At 36.7% G+C, this 21,628-nt stretch overlaps 1 protein-coding gene across 1 annotated transcript in view; it reads left to right on the top strand.

Moving 5' to 3' along the window:
- Positions 1–21,628, top strand: part of ank3a (ankyrin 3a) — an 86,922-nt gene that overhangs the window by 33,967 nt on the left and 31,327 nt on the right. The window contains 12 exon segments of the mRNA XM_058749032.1: positions 423–521; positions 2,112–2,210; positions 3,309–3,506; positions 3,598–3,696; positions 3,808–3,906; positions 4,000–4,098; positions 4,437–4,532; positions 5,372–5,444; positions 5,842–5,880; positions 10,612–10,735; positions 18,038–18,140; positions 21,129–21,238. Coding sequence (XP_058605015.1) covers positions 423–521; positions 2,112–2,210; positions 3,309–3,506; positions 3,598–3,696; positions 3,808–3,906; positions 4,000–4,098; positions 4,437–4,532; positions 5,372–5,444; positions 5,842–5,880; positions 10,612–10,735; positions 18,038–18,140; positions 21,129–21,238 — 1,238 coding nt within the window.

The following is a 21,628-nucleotide window of genomic DNA, read 5'->3' as shown; positions in this document are numbered from 1 at the left end:
ATTTTACAAACGATTTCTGTTTCAAATAAATGACTTTAATCATATACTCCTGAAAAGTTTGCAGCATATTAGTCAGCATATTATAATGATTTCTGAAGGATCATGTGACACAAAAGACTGGAGTAATGGATGCGGAAAATTCAGCTTTGCCATCACAGGAATAAATTACAGTTTAAAATATATTAAATAGTAATAATATTTCACAATATTACTGTTTTTACTGTATTTTTTGGTTAAATAAATAAAGAGACAAAGTGAACATTAGAGACTTCTGTCAAAATCATTTTCTGGACTCCACTATATGTGGTTTGTGTGCATAGTGCTTTATTCTCCTTATTCTGTCATAATGAAAATAGCAGAACTATGCATCTTTTCATTTTTTTTTTTTCTCTCTCCTTTCATTACCACATATTCATCCACAGAAAGGATTCACTCCCCTGCATGTGGCTGCAAAGTATGGGCAGTTGGAAGTAGCCAATCTTCTGCTGCAGAAGAAAGCTGCGCCGGATGCAGCAGGAAAGGTTGGTGAACAAATGCAAACATTATGCACACAATAACATGCACAAGCACATACAAATATGCCCATTTATGCATGGTGGTTTACATTTGTTTACATAACACAGCTTGGTCCTGTCCCAAAATTTGATGTGGACTTCACTCATGCTTGTTCGTGTGGTGTCCCATTTGTCATTATGATTCAAAAGTCCGAGAAAAAAAATAAAAAAATAGGGCATTGGTAAAACATTTACTATAATGTAATGAAATATTTGTGTTTAAACTACTTACAAAAAAATGGTCAGAGAACATTATTATAAATAAAACAGCTATTTTTAAATCGCCTTCAATGAAGAAAAAGGATTTTATAACCAGATGGTGTAGTTACAACATCGTCTATCAGGGGCTAACTGGGCCAAGCGAATCAGCCAAACCATGACACCTTAGACCACAAGGGTTGAGGACGTCATTTGGGACAGGGCCTTCATTTGTCTTTGTCTGTTCATCTGTGTCAACCTTTCACCAAATGGTTCCTCCTCATTATTCTTGCACTACAAAGTATGTTACTGTCATAACTAGCTTTATTGAGAGATTCACAGAGCTGACAAATTCTGCAGATTTTCCTGTGTCATTTAGTCACCTGTGCAGTCATGAGGGTCTGGTTTCCTTAACATAGATTATGCTTTTTAATAAGTACAACAATGCAGATATGAAAATACGACACAGAAGCTTAAAGGAGTAGGTTACCCAAAAATTTAATTTTTGCTGAAAATGTACATACCCTCAGACCTTTTGGTAAAAGATTTGGAGAAATTTAGTATTAGATCACTTGCTCCCCAGTAGATCCTCTGCAGTGAATGGGTGCCGTCAGAATGAAAGTCCAAACAACTAATAAAAACATAATAATCTATAATTAATACACACGAATCCAGTCCATCAATTAATGCCTTGTGAAGTGAAAAGATTCATGTTTTTAAGAAACAAATCAATCAAGGCATCTTTTAACTTTAGATTTTTGCTTATGGCTAAAATATGAGTTATTATGGCCAGAAATTTACAAATGGCCAGAAGCAACGGTCTAAAGTTAAAATGTCTTAATGATGGATTTGTTACTTACAAACACGCAGCTTTTTTGCTTAACAAGACATTAATTGATGGACTGGAGTTGTGTGGATTATTGTGATGTTTTTATCAGATGTTTGGACTCTTATTCTGATGGCACCCATTTACTGTAGAGGATCCATTGGTGATTTTCATAAAATGTAAATTTTTGGATGAACTATTCCTTTAATCTGTGTTAAGGAAAGACACACTCATCCCATGAAAGTGTTTTTTCATGTCATACTATGTGTGAATTTATGCTGCTAGCTTAGGTTTGCTGGGATTCCTTCCCTCTAATTTTAACATGGTGTGTCTGTGTGTGTGTGTGCGTGCGTGTGTGTACACCTACCATGTGTACACTCATGTACTGTATGTGCTGACATACATGCATGCGTCCTGTGTTTGTGTGTGTGTGCGTGTGTGTGTGTGCATGTTGGTGTTTGTAATTGTGCTGGGGTCTGCGTGCGTGCGTGTGTGTGTGTGTGATCGTGCTTGGGTCTGTGTGTATATTATAGACTGGGTTAACACCGCTGCATGTGGCTGCTCACTATGATAATCAGAGAGTGGCTCTGTTACTGCTGGACCAGGGAGCATCTCCTCATTCTGCTGCGAAGGTACACACGCACTCTCCAACCCATCGAGGCTGGGTTGCTGGATTAACCCTTCCGTGCTGTTTGCCATTGAAATCTAGTATAGCTATTATTGACCTTACACAATCACATCTCAAGAGTCACAATGTGCTGTTTGTGACTTTGTTACCATGTACAAATCACATCTGTGGAGGAAGTCTAAGGCTGAAAAGTTTGTTAAATTGCAGGAAATCTGATAAACTCTAAGTAAATTAAACTAAATTAACTCAAATTGACACACAACAGCACGGAAGAGTTGTTAAACAGGCTGTATTCTAACACTGAGCTCTGTGAAAATCATTTTTTTATCATTATTTTTATTTTGTGGCCCAGTAAACAATGCATAAAAACAAGAAAAGTTTACTTGAGAAAGAAATTTTTTTAAAGAATGTGTCTTGTATAAAGTGTGTCTTTCTTACCCTACTTTCAAATAGTTTTTATTCTTATTTTAAGCAAATCTCACTAAATTTCGTTTGGATTACGTAAATGGACATGGTAATGGAAAAAAAAAAAAAAAATTATGCTTTTGCAGTTTTCTGCAGTTTTTTTTTTTTTATTCGCTATTTTTTAGATGATTTTGCCTTTTATTTAGATATGCCAGTGTACAGCAAATGCAAAAGCACTGAAATACAATTTTTCCTGCAATCTCATATTTTTTTCCGTCATCATGTCCTTTTAGCGACTCTGCATGCTTGATTAATGTAAAAAAAAAAAAAAAAAACTTCTCAGGTAAATTGATCTTGTTTTAGCATTTTTAGATGTTTTTATAGAAAACTTGACAAAAATAAGGATTAAGTATATGATTTTGCAATTCCAAAATTCATGGCTTGCATTTTCCCAGAGTTATCTTGAGTAATAATATAGTAGTCGTCATGGTAACAGGCTAGGAATTTGAAGGGAGTGAAGTGCTTGGTTGCTTCTTACTGTCTCTGTTTTGCTAAATTTGAGGAATCCTAATTGGTTTGTGTACTCAAGAAAAGTACTAGGGAAAAAAAGAAGAAAAGATTATTGCATGCCCGCATAATATTTCCATTTTTTTTAATTCAGTATCTTTGCATCTTGTTTCTCTCTCATTCTCTCTAGAATGGCTACACACCTCTTCATATTGCAGCTAAGAAGAATCAGTTGGAGATTGGGACAACGTTGCTGGAATATGGGGCGGAGTGTAACACAGTGACCCGTCAGGGCATCAGCCCCCTCCACCTCGCTGCACAGGAGGGCAGTGTGGACCTCGTGTCCCTGCTGCTCACCAAACAGGCTAATGTTAATATGGGCAATAAGGTAAACATACTTACACATGCATATTACACATACACACAGCACACGGTTGAGAATAAGTATTAGTTTAACTCACAGTGTGTTTGTGAAACAGAACGGTCTCACGCCGCTGCACCTGGCTGCACAGGATGACAGGGCAGGCGTTGCTGAAGTGCTTTTGAACCATGGAGCAGAAATTGATGCCCAAACCAAGGTCAGGGTTCAGGTTTTGTGGTGTTTCCATAGATTACAGGTTCATTGTGGACTGTACTGCATGTCTGTATCAGTGTCTAATATTCTCTTGTCTGTCATACTCTCCTAATAGAGTGGTTACACTCCGTTGCATGTGGCTTGCCACTATGGCAACATGAAGATGGCCAACTTCCTGTTAGAGAATCAGGCCAAGCCTAATGCCAAAACAAAGGTGAGTCTGTTTGTAGCTTGTCAAAAGATATTTAGAGATATTATCTTGTTTTGCATGTAAATTGACTCTCTTTCTCTGTTGTTTTGTGCATAGAATGGTTATACACCTCTACACCAAGCAGCGCAACAAGGCCACACCCACATTATTAATATGCTGCTTCAGTATGGAGCTTCGCCCAATGAGCTCTCAGTGGTGAGTACTGAGGCATGCTGGGAATATCTGCTTCACTCAGCAAGCTGTCAACCTTGGTTAGCAGTGTACTATAGCACACACTCACATATACATACATACACTACCGTTCAAAAGTTTGGGGTGAGTATGATTTTTTTTTTTTAAGACAAAAATACTTTTTTAAACAAGGATGCATTAAATTAATCAAAAGTCACAGTAAAGGCATTTATGATAGTGTAATATAAACATACATCTCACTCTTTTATGCTTATAATACCTACATTTTCATATGGTACGTATGAAATCCCTCATATACAGATGTGTATATGAAGTCTTTTTTTTGTGTTTGTGTATGGCAGAATGGGAACACAGCTCTCTCCATCGCTCGACGATTGGGGTACATCTCTGTAGTGGACACGCTGAGAGGAGTTACAGATGAAAACCTCACTGCCACGGTAACATATTCAATCTGCGCCACCATCCGCATCCTGACCTACTTCCATCAACATCCTCTACCTTCAATGTCCACAATTACCATAGAAATTAATACCAGGCAATTTGTTTTTTATGCAATTTGCATTCTGAATCAAATCCACACCAACCAGCCACATCATGCTAATCACTTCTGAGCAAATCATTGAATTCCTACATTATTTAATAACTTCATTTCAAAACTGTAAGCCATGTTATGTTTTTTTTAAGAATTACACTTCAAATTGAATTTTGAATATACTATTTTTCAACCATTATTGGATATTTAGTCATTCATGCTGTTTTTTTTCTATTAAGATTAGTTTTGCCATCATCTATTGCCAAAGTTAACCTTTAAAAGCAGTAATAATTTAATAACACTCTCTAAATCAATATGTATTTTTCATTCTGTACATTATAATGTTGTGATGCCTGAATTCACTTGTACTATTAAAATGATTGATTTTAGTTTTTTACTGTTATATTTTTAATGTATTTTGAACAAAATTGTATAAAATTTAATATTGATGTTATAATATAATTTTAATTAGAAAATTGACATTTATAATATAAACAATATTATAATATAATTTAACATTCCTATATATTTATGTAATATATTGGTTATCAGCAATAAAATAAAAGTAATTATCGGCTTATCGATATAAGCCAGAATTTTTAGATCTGTATTATGTCATTGATTTTAAAAAATAAGTTGTATTATGTCATATTATGGATATAATTATCAATTTCATGCTATTTATTTTCATGGAAGTTTGAGTATCTCTAACTCATATTTTGCATATTGTCCATTTTTGACCAGCCTGTAACTGAGAAACACAAGATCAATGTCCCGGAGACCATGAATGAGTTCCTCGACATGTCTGATGATGAAGGTAAAGCTGACTAAGTGCTGATCTAAACACACACACACACACACACACACACACACACACACACACACACACACACACACACACAGTTTCACTCTTTCTTGGTGAACTATATTGGTTCATACTGATGTAAAGAACTCTTTACTCTGCTGTGACCATTTGCACACTGAGTCAGTGAGGCAGTTGTTAAAATATTATTTATATTTTATATTCAAATAGTTATTTTGACAGCTGCCCACTAGCTTGCACCATGATCACTGGGCTAACACTATCTGCCTTCATTATTCTGTGTGTGTGTGTGTGTGTGTATGTGTGAGAGAGAGAGAGAGAGAGAAAGAGAAAGGGCGAGAGAGAGCGTGTACATTTAACCTATTGATGTGTGTTGTATGTATGTTGACAGCTGTGAAAGATCATGAAGCACAGGCTGATGGGGAAGAAGGTACACACTTCTGCAGTTCTGTTTTTTCCTCCCCTTTTTAATCATCCCTTGCTTCACGCACACACTCGCTCGGCTTAGATGCGTTCCTCTCGCCTGGCTTTGCAGTGCGCTGTATGTGTTTCATCTGTATGCACATAACCAGAGTGTGATTGCTGTGATTTCCTGTCTATGCCGACTTGACACTAACACACAGTTTTTTTTCATAGTTATAAAAACATATTTACAAATGCTCACACATAGAAACACAATAACAGATGCCCACAAAAGCCTGTATGAGACTCATACAGTTGCCTGGGATACAGTGCAGCTGGTGTCAGGAGGAGAAGAAAACACTCCACGTGTTGACTATGATGCCAGACTCTCTCTCTATTCTCCTGGTGCAACGCTGAAATATTCATGAGCTTGATGTCCCTCATTGCACCCCTCTCCATGGTTACTCGGAGGGATGAGGGTATACGGTTACCGTGTGTGTCAGCAGATACGCTCACAATGCTGCAGGTGACACTGACTTGGCCCACAGGTGTCACCCCTCTACCTGAGAGCGATAGAGACATGCAAAATAGAGAGGGATAGAGAGATAGTCTTGGAATATGACAAAGCAGTAAAATGCTGAAGTCTAGTGTTGAAACTGCTGTCTTAGCAGTATGCTGAGAGGTGTGCATTAGTGCATGTGTGTGCGTGTATTAACAGCAGACGCCTATAATAGATCCATAGGTTATCCTGGAAGTTATCTGTGTAATCCCATTAAGCTGTGCATGTAGGTCTTATGTCGGTCAGAAGCAATGAACACTGCACCTTTGATCCCCGATCTGATTTTGTAACTCATACTGCTGTTTGTTGTCATATTATGGTGGAGTCTATTTATTGTTTTTATATTGTGCTAATTATATTTGCTATATACCCTAATCCTAGTCCTTCCTTGCAGAAACTTTTTGCATTTCTAGATTTTAATTAAGATTATTACATGTACAGGGTTCCTAGACTTTCTAACCAGTGTTATTTTAGTATTATATATATGCAATACTTAAAATTATTATTTTTTTGATTAATCTTTTTATATTAATCTTTTATTTATTACTATATTAATATTTTTGTTTTCATTTTAATTTTAGGTAAATTTTTTGTTAATTTATTAGTTTTTGTTGTTTTAAAATATTACCATTTAGCTTTAATTTATCTTTATTTCCATTTTAGTCTTAGTTGTTTTTATTAGTAATTTTTGTGTTTTACTTTAAACTTATTTCAGATAGTTTACCAAGGCAACATTTCTAATTTTCATTAAATTTTTCAGCCAACGAACTTCCATGATTTTTCCATGACTGTACAGTTGTTTGTGATGACTGGATAGTAATAATTTAAAAATAATTTATTTCATAGAGATCATTATCAAAGAGAGTATTTTCATTTATTTTGAATGGATAAAAACAGTTTTCAAATCACTTTTAAATAAAATCATAATTATTCAAAAGCTTAGTTTTTTAAATTGCCTATATAATTTTACTGTCATAAATATAACATTTATATTGACTGTAGAAATTTTACCTTTTATTTATTTTTCCTTTTTTTCGATTATGTATTAAAATTGTTTTTACATGATTATTCCAGGTCTGGAAATTCTTAAAAATTCATTTTTTGGGGGTGTGGGAAACCTGTATTTAATCTCTTTATTAATCTGTTTTCATTATTTTATCATTTTATCACAGTGTAGTCAGTTTAATATCTTAATGGTGATATTTCATGTATTAAATATCAAAGCCTGATGCGTCCCACAAATGTCCAAGAGCACAGGGCCTAGTTCAGCAAATTACACACATGGTTAAAAAGAGATTTTGCGTGCATGCACTGTAAGTACAGTACTTAGAAGGGGGTGAACTTCCTTACAGTTATGTAATGTTCTTTAGCACTTTGTAATGAGTTTCATGAATGTTCTATAGTGACTCTGAGTGTGAGTGTCTGAGGAGACCTTGACATTAGCTGATAAAAGACAACATTTATCTGTTTAAAGAACTTATACACACACTTATTATGTCTTATTCATTGTAGCATTAGTAATTTTGTTTAATGCCTTTGTTTTATTAGTTGTCAGAGTCTGTTAGTTGCCAAGGCAGCACTTAAAATTTTGTTTAGATTGTGTTGTTAACAATAACAACACTGGCACAGACCTGTTAACTTTGTAAGATTCAGGCGTGGATTTCAGTCTGAAGGCCTGAAATTGGGGTTTGTCAACACCTGTGATTAGATATAATGTAAGGCATAAAATGATTCAGTTATAAGCAATCCAAACAGTGTCCTCAGAGCAGAGGTCAGTTATCAACAGGTTTCTTTGTGTTTGTGAGGAGATTTTTAAATATTTGACCCTCAGGAGTACAGCCAAACCAGAACACCCATGTATTAGAAAAGTGCTTGCACTGACTCCCTTCATTCTCTTGAGAGAACTATGTTGACAGTACTTGGTGTCTTATTACCACCTTGCACTTGCTGCTAGACCTGCAAAATCTGTAGCAACACACACACAGACACACACACACACACTGGAGCTGCTCTGTTTCTGCGCGCGCGCGAGGCTGGATTGGAAGGAGAGCAGAGCTCCCCTGACATGTGAGAGTACAGCTTTGGTAGATCCTCCTTCGCTTGACCCAGGCTGCCTTGTGATTTAACTTTTACCGGGCGAATGAACGGATGTAAATCTCGCACATCCAGTGCTACGAGAGTTTTGGTCGACTCGGGACGACCGACTCTCACATGAGCACCCCGAATAGAGTCCTCATCATCAGTCTTTTTCTCGGAGGATACAGGCTTCATCTGAGAGCTGAACAAATAATCGGAGGAATACGCTTATAACGGATATATCTGTGTCGGAGTGGGATATGGCAGCGCTTTTATGTGAGTGTTGATGGGACTGTCGCTGTGTCAGAATACTGCGGTGTTTTGGGGCTCTGCTGCATACAGCGTTCACCGGCTAGACGCTGCTCGGATATACAATTTAAATATGCACTTTTGAAACTCAGAATGGCGTCAAATACAGTGTCTTCTGATTTTAGACAGGGTGATCTATTAGTCTTTTTCATGACTGTTCGTTGTCATTAAGTCGTTAATTCGGCACCGGAGTAGAAAGGTATTAGCGAGCCGGTTAGGGAAACAGAGGAGTTCAGTAGCGGGAGGGGAGGGGCTGCAGCACGGAGAGAGAGGACGAGCGAGAGTCGCGTTTGTGAGAGAAACGAAAAAGATGTTGGCTGTGTTTCAAAACCGTCAGAGCTGCCTACCTAGACGTCATTTTATGCAACATAGACGAGTCCTTATCTTATAAATATAACGACTGTCCGAAGCCTATCGAGCTGTCTGCCTAGACGGCGTTGAATGTCTACGATAATGTCTAGTTGGACAGCTAAAGCATCCGTTGCTTTCTAGAAGTGTTTTATGATAAAAACCGGTACAACTGAATATTTTATTAAACTAGAGAAAACAACAAATCTGTTTTGCTGGTTTAAACAGATCGTCAAGCCTATCTGATCATCTTAAAAGTGCCCAAAAACCCATTTGAGACCCTGGACCACAAAAGAAAAAAGTCTTAAGGATCTTTTTTTTTTTTTTTTTAATTGAGATTTACACATCATGTATAAGCTGAATAAGTAAGCTTTCCATTGGTGTATGGTTTGTTAGGATATGACAATATTTTCCTGAAATACAACTATTTGAAAATCTGGAATCTGAGGGTGCAAAAAAATCTAAATATTGAGAAAATAGCCTTTAAAATTGTCCAAGTTAAGTTCTTAGCAATGCATATTACTATTAAATTAAGTTTTGATATATTTATGTTACAAAATTTACAAAATATCTTCATGGAGCATGATTTTTGGCGTAGAAGAAAAATCGTTAATTTTGACCAATACAATGTGTTGTTGTCTATTGCTACAAATATACTTTGTGGTCTAGGGTCACATTTAACTAGTCAATGGGCTAGCTAAACGTCTTAGGTGTCTTTTAACTTGTTTGTTTGTTGTAATTAGACAATAAAATCAGATACAGGCAGTCATATTTGTGAAAGTGTTGTTTGAAAACCTAATTTATGAAATTCAGTTGATATATATTATTTTTATTGTCATATTATTATTATTATTATTATTATTATTACATGGTACCTGCTTTTAAAATAGCATGGTTTAAGCTGGTGTCCCAGTTTGACCTGCATGAAAGTGGCCCAAGCCCCTCTAAAACTACCAAACAGTCCATGCTGAGAGACTAGCAAACCAGCCTTTTTTTTAAAAAAAATCAGGTTTAAGAAACTCTTGGGGGTGTGATTGAAATTTGCTTCACAGCAGGAGGTGCAGTGGTGTCTGATGCAGCAGAATGTTTCCTCTGTATGTCAGTGAAATATCGCCTCCTAAGTTTGTTATTCATGGTGGGACAGAAAAATACCCAGGTGTTACGTGACATCGATTAATAATCTAGAAGCTGCGAGCTGGATGTTGCGTGACGCAAGAAGACCGTGTGGTCCGGTTGGTTCACCCCACAAGAGATGAGCTACAAATTATTACCATTGTGCGTTTGATCAAGACACTCAACCTCTGATTGCTCTAGCAGGACTGTCTTGGCAATAAGTGTACTGTAAGTCGCTTTGGGTTTTATTTAATTAGAGCAACGTGGGGGGAACTAATTGCTGCAGCTGCTGATAGGTCACCTTACCAGTTCACCTTCAAGTGAGCTCACCTTCGGCCTGTCTCACCCCTGCAGGTGAAGATGCAATGACCGGCGAGACTGAGAAGTATCTTCGGCCACAGGACCTGAGGGAGTTGGGGGATGACTCTCTGCCGCAGGAGGGGTACATGGGTTTCAGTATTGGAGCCCGCTCTGCCAGGTAATAGAACTCATTTACATTTTATGATGCTTGCTTGTTTGTGAAGCTGTTTGTACCTTATGCTGGTTCTCTATGAGTAGCAAATGTATATGGAGTTGCAAGTAATTATGGCATGAGCGGATGGCTTTTTGGAGGTGTTTAGATGGATGATAGGTTTTAGGATAGGTTTAGGTTGTACTGTGGTGTTCAGCTGCTCTTCTCTAAAAGCGTTACTACTGTCTTTGTGTATTGGCTTTTAGTCCACATTAATAAAAATGCTTCAAGAAGAGAAGGATGGTAGAAAACGGATGAGGAATGAGGGATAGTTAAATCCCGGTCAGATTCATTGTGTATTCAGTGCTGTCCGTCTTCATATCCTCTTGTTTACTGGAAATAAACACTGGGATTTTAGTTCTCTGGAAACTGTTCCCACTGCACAAATTCAACTCACCATGTGTCATTCAAGTTAAAGTGTGCATGACAAGTGTTTTTAGATGACAGATGAAACTATGAGAAATTGTTATGCAAATAATAATAGAAAAGCACCTGTTGTAGACATTAATATTTTACAGTATTTAATATTTAAAAAGAGGTTAAATCATGCAGCTATGCCACTTCAGCCAAAACTTATTCTCTACAGCGGAGCAACTTTTGCAGAATTTGTAACTGTAATTTGTGTCTCTGATTTTTATCAAATACAAAAACATTGAAATGTTTTAAAGTAACAAAGGAGTACTAAGTTTGATGTTGAAACTGAGATATTAATACAATGCACAAGATGAAAAATAAATGAAATATATTGTAAGATAATAGACTTTGTAAAAAGGGTTATGACTAAGTTTATTTTAGCTTTAAGAAAGAACAGCACACAAAGCGAACACTTGGTCACTTCATGCGTTTTTTTTTATCAGATTTGCTATGCATTTGCGTGTGTGTCCATTTTCTAACTTGAAATTTAAAAGTTTTATGTAAAGTATGTGGCCTGAACAACCTCAGGGCTCGCAAAATTTCAAAATCCCTGGTAGCCTTTTTTTTTTATGTAGAAAATCAGATAGGAGTTTAAATGTCAATCAAAAATATTTTCAATACACAAATATAAACAAATATGAAGGAAGGAATCTTATTTCACTATTTACAGGGTCTGCGGAGAATTTTTAAAAATAAATTTAAGGCAATTCATGACCCATTTTAAAAGCTGCACAAGTAAAATGAACACAGAATGAGCAGGGTTGGACTATAGCCGCTTTTCCACTATCGGGCCGAATGGTTCTAAGAACGGTCAGGTACGGTTCCAGTTGTTTTTCCACGTGAGCCTGGTACGGCGCGGCACGATTACAAACCGTTCTCAGCCCGGAATTCTCGGCACGGTTAGACAACCGTGCTGAGCCGTGCTGGTAGAGTGCGTGTGCGTGCCGTCGCCAGAGGTGTCAAGTAACGAAGTACATATACTTCGTTACCTTACTTAAGTAGAAATTTTGGGTATCTATACTTTACTGGAGTAATTATTTTTCAGCCGACTTTTTACTTCTACTCCTTACATTTTCACGCCATTATCTGTACTTTCTACTTCTTGCATTTTAAAAATAGCCTCGTTACTCCTATTTCATTTCGGCTTGTCATTGTTCAAAAAAAAAAAAAAAAAAAAACCTATCCAGATAAATCGCGCCATCCGGATAGAGTGAATTTTTGCACCATTACAATACTTATAGGCAACTAGTCATCATATCTTCTGCTCCATGAAACACGCTAATGCTCAGTAGTACACATATATGGTTCTTTAATGTATTTGCATTGTACTAAAATGCGTTCATTTTTAATGGGCATATAAAGTATGCGGCTGAAACAGGTAGCCTAGTGCAACCCAAATTTTTCAACATTAACATTTTAATATAACATAGTCATTATGGCCTTTAGAAAAATGTTTTTTTGAGGAGGTGGGGTAGTGCACAATAGGCCCCTGTGGCGCGGCCTAAGCTTTTGTCCTTAATGGCATTTTTTCCCTTACATTACTTTTACTTTTACTTTTATACTTTAAGTAGTTTTGAAACCAGTACTTTTACACTTTTACTTGAGTAAAAAGCTTGAGTTGATACTTCAACTTCTACAGAAGTCTTTTTAAACCCTAGTATCTATACTTCTACCTGATTAATGAATGTGAATAACGTTACTTTTGACACCAGTGGACGTCGCCACTCAGGATCTGTCACTTGTCTGTTGCCTGGCTGCTAGTTTCTCCGTAGCTTGCTAAGCGTGCTATTTTGATCAATGTAAACACAAATTGATAATAAAATCTAAAGAAATTTCTGATCATCCTCCATAACGCGGTGGTTATTTACACCTCATATCATATGTAAACAATTGTGTTACCACGGCAACGACTTACGCATTTGAATTGCATTCCAAAGAGATCCGTTATTAGCCCCGCAGTGGAAAACGAAACCGTATCCGTGCTGACTGGCCCGGATCGGCACGGAACGGAACGGTTAAGCAAAGAGAACCGTTCGGCCCGATAGTGGAAAAGCGGCTAATGTCTATGGTAACATACAGTATTGAGCCATAAAATTACATGATTTACAGTTCAGATACAGGTTTTCATGTTAATTTAAGGTATTATGGTCAGGTATTATGTTAAATTAATGTCTTAATTGTTTACATTTTTAGAAGGCACATTAACTTCTTTCTCATTTACAACTCTGTGTTTGCTGCGTAAAAAGTTGATATTTGCATTGATCTGACCATAAACAGCAAGAAAGGCTTATTGGAAATGCAGATTCACTCTCTGCCACGAAGTGGCGCTTTAGGAGCGCTGAAGTATTGCGGTTTCCCTGGAAACGCTGTACACTACGCAGCTCTGCGCTCATAAACGCTGCTTTATCAGGAATTATAGGTAAAATGAAATTAAATTGCCAACGACACGTTTCTGAGGACAGTCGGTTCCTTTCAGATACATTCACATAAATACATCCACGCCGCGTTTTGACTTTAAACGTGCAGCGCTCATATTTATTCAATGACATCATTGCCTTTTGAAGTTTAATCCAGCCGTAATCGCGACTCATGTCTTTCCGTCCCCAACTGTAAGACCTCTAGAAATTATAATTAAGACATTTCTTACACCATTTAACGTATTTAAAACTTTAAGTGTGATACAACTCACTTTAAGAGTTTTTAAAGACCCGCGGGAGATCTGTATTTAAGGTAAGCCCGTCGGGCAGGCGGTGATACATGTTGGTAGCCCGACTGGAAAACACAATAGCCCCGGGACGTCGGGCTAGCGATTTTGCGAGCCCTGAACCTAATGCATGGACACTGGCCCATATTGGTGGGCGATATGAGCAAACTGAGTTCTTTATCATGGCTTATTGTGATTAATAACTCTATTTAAAATCATGCACATCTTGTTCTGTATTTTCTTATTCATGCATGTTTCTTTATCAGTCTTATGTATCAATAACCATAAAGAGTACTATGCAACGCAGATATGTATTTACGTACCGCAAAATAAACAAAATAACAAAACCTCTTATGAAAGACACTTTATACTGTCATCACAATACATATTGTCATAAAGCCCAGCCCTATTGGCCTAGCTGTGTGTTGTTGCATTTCCTAAGTTGGTTTGGTATTTACATATCCTCGATTTATGTTCATATAGATATCTGATTAGGAAAATGCAAGTGACCAAGTGTAAATACCTGCATAAAAGATGCTCAGATGGTCAATTACTTGGCTAAATATCCATTTGATTAGGATTTATTAACATTACTTGGCTTAATGTATTGTTAATAAATCATAATCAAATGGATCTTTACATTCATAGGAAACACAATGTCCTTTTAAGTGCCATCATCCATATAACCATATGCCAAATCTGATCAGATCACAAAATTATATTAAATTGTAATAATTTTCAGAGAAATCTAAAATGCTGTTGTGCTCCTAAAGGTACACTGCTTTTCTAAAATGGTACTTTATAGTTCCTTATGTTATAACTGTAAGTTGTAAGTTTATGAGAAAAGTTTAAGGCAGAAGACACACATCTGTGGTGTTTTGTGCTGAAGTACATCCCGTTCTCTCATTTATAAGGTCATTATCTGTTTATCGTGGCTGATGGATGATGGATGATAAGCGTAGCAGGGGAGGGAGAGGTGGGACACGAGAATGGAAAGGTACCACTCTTGTCATGCGAGCATTATGTGGCACAATGGAGACTGATTTGCTCTTGTTGTACAGGACAGTGATTCTGATTGGCTAGCTTTTGTGTGCCAGTGGCTATAGCGTTTGAGGACAGGGAATAAATGACTGAAAACAATTACATCATCACCGGGAAAGTGCGTGACTCTGTTTGTGTGAACGTGAAGGTGTGATCTGATGGATGCAGACCTTCAGTCTCTTATCGCCTTTAGTTATGATTGATCGTTTCAGTTTTGTGCTCAGAACTCTAGTGTAGCTCAAAGGGAAGAATTAGCTTTATGGTTTGCTGCATTTGGATATTGACACTGTGGCTTTCTTGCACAAGAGGCATTAAATAGTCAAATGTGAGTCAAATTAGCTGTATAGATTATTGGTATAATTACGTCATTTGCAAAGTACTCAGTATCCCAGCTGCTTAACCAAGGTAAGACACACTGTTTCATGTCTGAAAATAAGTTTTCATTCCTTTAGAAATATGTTTGCTATTTGGATTGTTACTGTTGGAATTTAGATGATCTCATGGATAATATTCTACCGTACAGAGCTTCATGTTTTCTGCCTCTTTGGTTTGTTAACATCAGCCTGGCATTGTTTGCTCTTACATAGGGCTACTAATGTTGATTGTTTTTATCAAACGTGCACCCAGTCCTGTCTAGGAGCACAACACATGCTGTGGCAGAGCCTCAGTGCCATGCTTAACTCTCACTGCTTCTGCCACGTCCAGTACATTTTACTCTCTTTTCTCTTTCTTGGCTTCTCTCACTCTCTCTAGCCCCAGGATAAGGTAAGAGTGATGTCTTTCTCTCTGCCTTTCCCTCTCTGTGCCTTTTGCCTTCTCTCTCTGTAGCTGTCGTTTCTGTCTCTGCCCCTTTCCATACGTACTACAACTCCCATCATGCCTCGCTCCACTGTGTCATCTGGTGCAGTGCGTTTCAGTGGAGTCTCATCCTTTTCATACACTGAGGCCTGAGCTCCTCGGCCTGATAGAACAAATTCATGCATCTCAACTGGAGTTTTGGTCTCTGAACTTCTCTTGCGTTGACGTTTTATTTGTTCTATCTGGCTCCGAAGCCGAACACGCTTCTTATCGGTCACACAAAAGCCATTGAACCTTTTTGAAGGCGGTTTATAAATGCAAAAGTTGTGTGGAGTGTTTTAAAACAACAGGAAAAGTGGGCAGTAGTTGTGTGTTGTGAAATATTGTGGTTTTAGATGTTATCGATGTCTGAAATGTTAATGATTAATGTGCTAACTATTATGTTTTGGTTGCTTTGTCAGTTTTTGTTTAGTGTGGCATGGATTGTGTATATATATTTTGTGTTTTGCTGTTGTTTCTGTTGTGTGGTGTTCTATGTAACATCCAGGGACAAAAGCTTCAAGCTGATCAGTCAGCAGTTGAAGCCAATTACTCTGTCACATCGCTGACGGCACATTTAATTGGCCATTACTCACCACATTGATCACAGGGCAATTTTATTGCAAAAATTTCAAATAGATAAGGTGTTCTAAGCATGTTTGATTATGATCACTTAGTGTGCTTTTGATAGAAAAGCACAGAGATGATAGGTAATCCACATTGTGTGCTTAAACACAAACACTTTCACACAGCCTGTTTGTAGAATGTGAGGTAGGAGGCATGTGATTAGAATATAGCTTTATGATGCTTATTCCTCTTAGCTTCACATGCATGCAAATACACACAGAGCCATGATTCAGCCTTGCTGGCTCTGTTCAGAGTGAAATCATTTGAGCGAAGTGGATGGTAAAGAAGGAGAATGATGAAGAAGGAAAGGAAAAAGAGATAAGTTAATGCAGAGGAGGGAAATGAGAAGAGTGTGTGCTGCAGAGAAGGGTGAGTCGGCTGCTTTAATGCTACAGAACCATAAAAACAATGCAGATCAGGACGAATGAAGCTGAAGTGCAAGAAAACGAGAGGAAGGAATTGAAAGAGAGTTGTAAACTCATTCATCTAAAAACTAGCTCACAAACCGACACTGTTTCTTTCATAAACACACTCGCGTGTGCCGTTCTGCTGTGTGTGCCTTCAGTACTGTACCTTTAAATCCTGCTGATTGCTGCAGAATTTTCAATCTCTCATACACACACCGTGCAGCCAACCCAAGACTGCTGTCCTGCAGAGATCCAGGCGTTTCTAAGAGCACTGCAGAAGGGTGCACACACTCACACAGTCGTAAATTTGATATGAGCTGAAAAATACTTATTCAAAGTGTCAGTTTATTAGTGGTGCTTGCTATAGCTAGGACGTGACGTATAGCTAACACTAGTTTACAAAGAGTAAAACTTCCGTTCATTTAGTACACTACAGTTCAAGTTTCCATAGTTTTAGGTCAGTAAGATTTAAAAGAGAAAAAAAAAGAAAAAAGAAATTAACACTAATAATACATTACAAAATAATAAATGAAAATAATACATTAAAACAGAAAACAGGTATTTTAAATAGTAATATTATTTCACAATATTACTGTTTTGTTGTACTTTTGGTAAAATTAATGCTGCCTTGGTGAGTATAAGAGACTTCTTTCAAAAACACAAAACAAATCTTACTGACCCCAAACTTTTGAATGATAATATACTTTTTACACTTTAGAGTAGGGAACACATTTTCACTGAGTAGGGAAGTCTTATTTACTGCTTATTAATGGTTAGTAAGGTAGTAATGGTTTAAGTTTAGGTATGGGGTAGGATTAACAGATCTAAAATATGATCAGGCAGATTAAGGCATTAATATGTGCTTTATAAGTACTAATAAACAGCTAATATGCTAGTAATAAGTATGCTAATAAGCAAGTAGTTACTAGTGAGAATTGGTCCTAAAATAAAGTGTTACCATTGTATCTGATTAAATCATTTAAATGTTACTGCTATAGTAATGTTGCCCATACAACATCTCTTCTGTTTTCTTTGTACTTCCTCCTCCCTGTCATCAGATATCCCCTTCTCTCTTCTCTTCTCTGAAGGGTTTGATTTTGTTCTCCCTGGATGTTGCATGTTGTAACTTTTGTGTTTTTGTGTTTATGTTTGTTCGTCCCTTTTTGTGCGTCTTTCGCTTTGTGTTTGTGTGTGTCTGCCTGTATGTGTGCACATGTTTGAACCTCTTACACACTCCAGTCTGCGCTCCTTCAGCTCAGAGAGGTCCAACACTCTGAACAGAAGCTCCTTCGCTCGGGACAGCATGATGATTGAAGAGATGCTGGCGCCCACCAAAGACACGGTAAGAATGCCCACTCTGTGGTTTTCACTGTCTTGTTTTCATTCAGTACTGTAGCCGCTTTTCCACCGTCGGGCCGTTTTTGTAGCTTTACTGTTTTTTCAGGCCCATACGGTACGGATATGGTTTCATTTTCCACTGTGGGGCTGATAACAGAGCTTGTAAAACAAATGCATCAGTCGTTGCCTTGGTAACGCAAGTGTTTACAGATGGTATGAAATGTAAATAGTGGCCGCGTTGTGGAGGATGATCAGATATTTCTGTTTACTTCGCTCAAATAGCGCGCTTTGCCAGCTAAAGAGAGAAACTGGTAGCCAGGCAACAAACAAGTGACCAATCCCGAGTGGCGACGTCACTGCACTCATTCTACCAACACAGTTCAGCACTGTTAGCCAACCATGTGGAGAATTTTGGGCTGAGAATGGTTTGTAATTGTACCATGCTGAACCAAGCTCAAGTGGAAATATAACTGTAACCGTTCCTTACCGTTCTTAGAACAGTTCACTGTAAAGGTGGAAAAGCGGCTGTGTTTACTCTGCATCATACTTCCAGAAAGCACACACACTACTGTGTTGTTACAAACCCTAGTTAGTTTCCTTCATAGACAGCATTTTAAAGCATTATTTGGTTTCAAAACCAAGGCAAATTATTCTGCTTTTATAGTTTTAACTTTAAGATGGCTTTATCCTTAGTAATGATGGCAATCCCAGAATGCATGAATACATCAAAGATGGTGGATGAAGTAAAGAAATTATATTTATAATAAGTGTATTATTATTATTATTATTATTATTATTATTATGTTTTATAGCATTTATAAATATTTCAAATTAGCTTTTATTTTCATTTTAAGTTTAATTTTTAGTTTTTTGTGCTTTTGTTATTTTATTAGTTTTTAAATATTTCTATATATTTTAAATATTCTACCTTGTTTTCAACTTAGTAGTTTTATTTCAGTTCAGTTCAGTTTTTTCGGTAACACTTTACAATAAGGTGTCATTTGTTAACATTAGCTAATGTATTAACTAACATAAACAAACAACGAACAATGCATTTATTACACTATTTATTAATCTTTGTTAATGTTAGTTAATGAAAATACAGTTGTTCATTGTTTGTTTATGTTAGTTCACAGTGCATTAACTAATGTTAACAAACACAACTTGTGATTTTAATAATGCATTAGTAAATGCTGAAATTAACATTAACTAAGATTAATAAATGCTGTAGAAGTATTGTTCATTCTTAGTTCATGTTTACTAATGTTGTTAACTAATGAACCTTTTTGTAAAGTGTTACCGTTTTTTTCTTATATTTATATATTATTCCACATTTCAAATTTAGCAGTTTTACTTTAGAATTGATTATAAATATACTTAATTTATTCAGTAGTGTACATTTCTGCCGTATGGGCGTTACTTTGACAATCCCTTCTGATTGTAATGTAAAAACATGCATTTCCTGTAAAGCTGCTTTGAAATGGTATGTGTTGTGAAAAGCGCTATGTGAATTAAATTGAAATCAGTACTGAAAAATATTATTAAAATTATATTTTGCCACAGATATTATGTGTTTTGTATGTGTGTGTGCGCCACTGTACCGTTATATGAAATATCACACTTCTTCTGCATCAACACTGACTGACCAGCACTAGAAACTAGATATGACATACAAAAAATAAATGAAGAATTGCTTCACCTTAATCCTGTACTCATAAAAAGCCATAGATTTATTGTTAATTCCATTTATTGTCTGGCATTCTTCTTACAATTGCACAAAGTTCAGTCAGGACTTTCCACAACAGAGTAAAATGTCTTGGAATATTTGTTTTGGGTCCCATGGGGTTTACGAAAGCCTGGTTCCCTTCCACACAGTCACAAACACACTCTTCTGTCCTGTCCAGCGTCACATTCTCATTTCCAAATGTGCCTTTAAATAAATTCTTAGACTTGAGTCTTTCAGTCTAATAAGAGTTTATTTAAAGACACTTTTAGAAATCGAAAATGCTTGACCTCGATCTATCCTTAAACAGTTGGATAGACACTGGAAAGAAGGACAAAGAGAGAGAGAATGATGGAGAGTCAGACTTGGACTCTGTCAGGCTTTTCCATTTTGTGTTTTCCTGTTCAGAGTTCTGTTGCTCTTTCCAGTATTCAGGCTAGACTCCTGAAATTGTTCAATTCTTAAAGAAAACAAAGATGTAGTTACTAGTTCACTGATTTTGTTTGAATAGCATGTGTATAAAGACTGAAAGCCATTAACCTTAACTAAAAATAACTGTTTTGAAGTCAGTATTGCATCCAGAGTATATGACCATGTTACTTTATGGGAACATAGAAAGAGAGAGAGTGTAGTACTGCATACTAAAGTGCTTTTTGGGCTTCATTCAAGTGTTCAGTTCAGGTTTGATCAGGTAGACAGATCACTAGGTTTAGAACAACATGAGAGAAACGCTTCACATTACACCTATTTTCTCTCTCTTTGTTTGGCTTCAGAGTGTATTTAAAGATATTTCCTACATGGTGGACCCTCAGAATAAGGTACAGGTCCTTGATCGTGACCATGTTAGATCATCTCTCTCCATTTTTCCATCCTTTCATTAGACAAAAATCCAAACACACTAGTTTTTTCTCATTTATTCGCTCATCTGTATTTGTGTGTTATTGTTTGTTTAGAAATACAGGCTCCACCTCCATGTGCAGTGTTTATTTTGTTGTTTTTTCTGCTTTTTATTTTTCTTGTCGAGTGTCCTGTTTGAAGCCATGTTTCATCCAGATGCATCATCATGATGTTACCAAAGTCATTCTGTTTCATAACTTTATTTTGGCAGTGGTTTTACAAGGCATCTCTGCTATATATATATATATGTATATGTGTGTGTGTGTGTGTGTGTAATGCTAGTTACTTTAACAACCTTCACACTCATTTTGAAGGTTATGCAACTGCTCCTGACCCTGAAGTGTATGTTTTTATATATGGATGTGTTTACAGCATCTTGCAGTGACTCGTGAATACAACAGTGAGTGTATGCGGCGGTACAGTTGGACCCCTGATACAGTGGACCACTCACATAACACGGTCTGCAGTCCTGTGCATTCTGGGTAAGAATATGTTTTTATGTTTAGATTGTTTAACATTAAGCTTGCAAACACATTAGTAATCACAACATTAATATATTTTGATTATATATGATGTATATACACTAAAATTCCAAAGTTTGGGGTTGGTAAGATTTTTGAATGTTTTCTAATATGCTGATATGTTGCTTAAGAAAAATTCTTCTTTTATGCTCTTATTATTATCGATGTTGAAAACAGTTCCTTAATATTCTTGTGAAAACATTGATACATTTATTTAGTGTACTTGATGAATAGAACATCAAAAAGAACTTATATTTGAAATATAAATCTTTTGTAACATTATAAATGTCTTTACCATTGCTTTTAATCAGTATAATGCGTCCCTGCTGAATGAAAGTATTCATTACTTAA

Source organism: Onychostoma macrolepis, chromosome 17 (genome assembly GCF_012432095.1).
Source record: "Onychostoma macrolepis isolate SWU-2019 chromosome 17, ASM1243209v1, whole genome shotgun sequence".
Lineage (NCBI taxonomy): Eukaryota > Metazoa > Chordata > Actinopteri > Cypriniformes > Cyprinidae > Onychostoma > Onychostoma macrolepis.
This window is presented reverse-complemented; position numbering and strand designations above follow the sequence as displayed.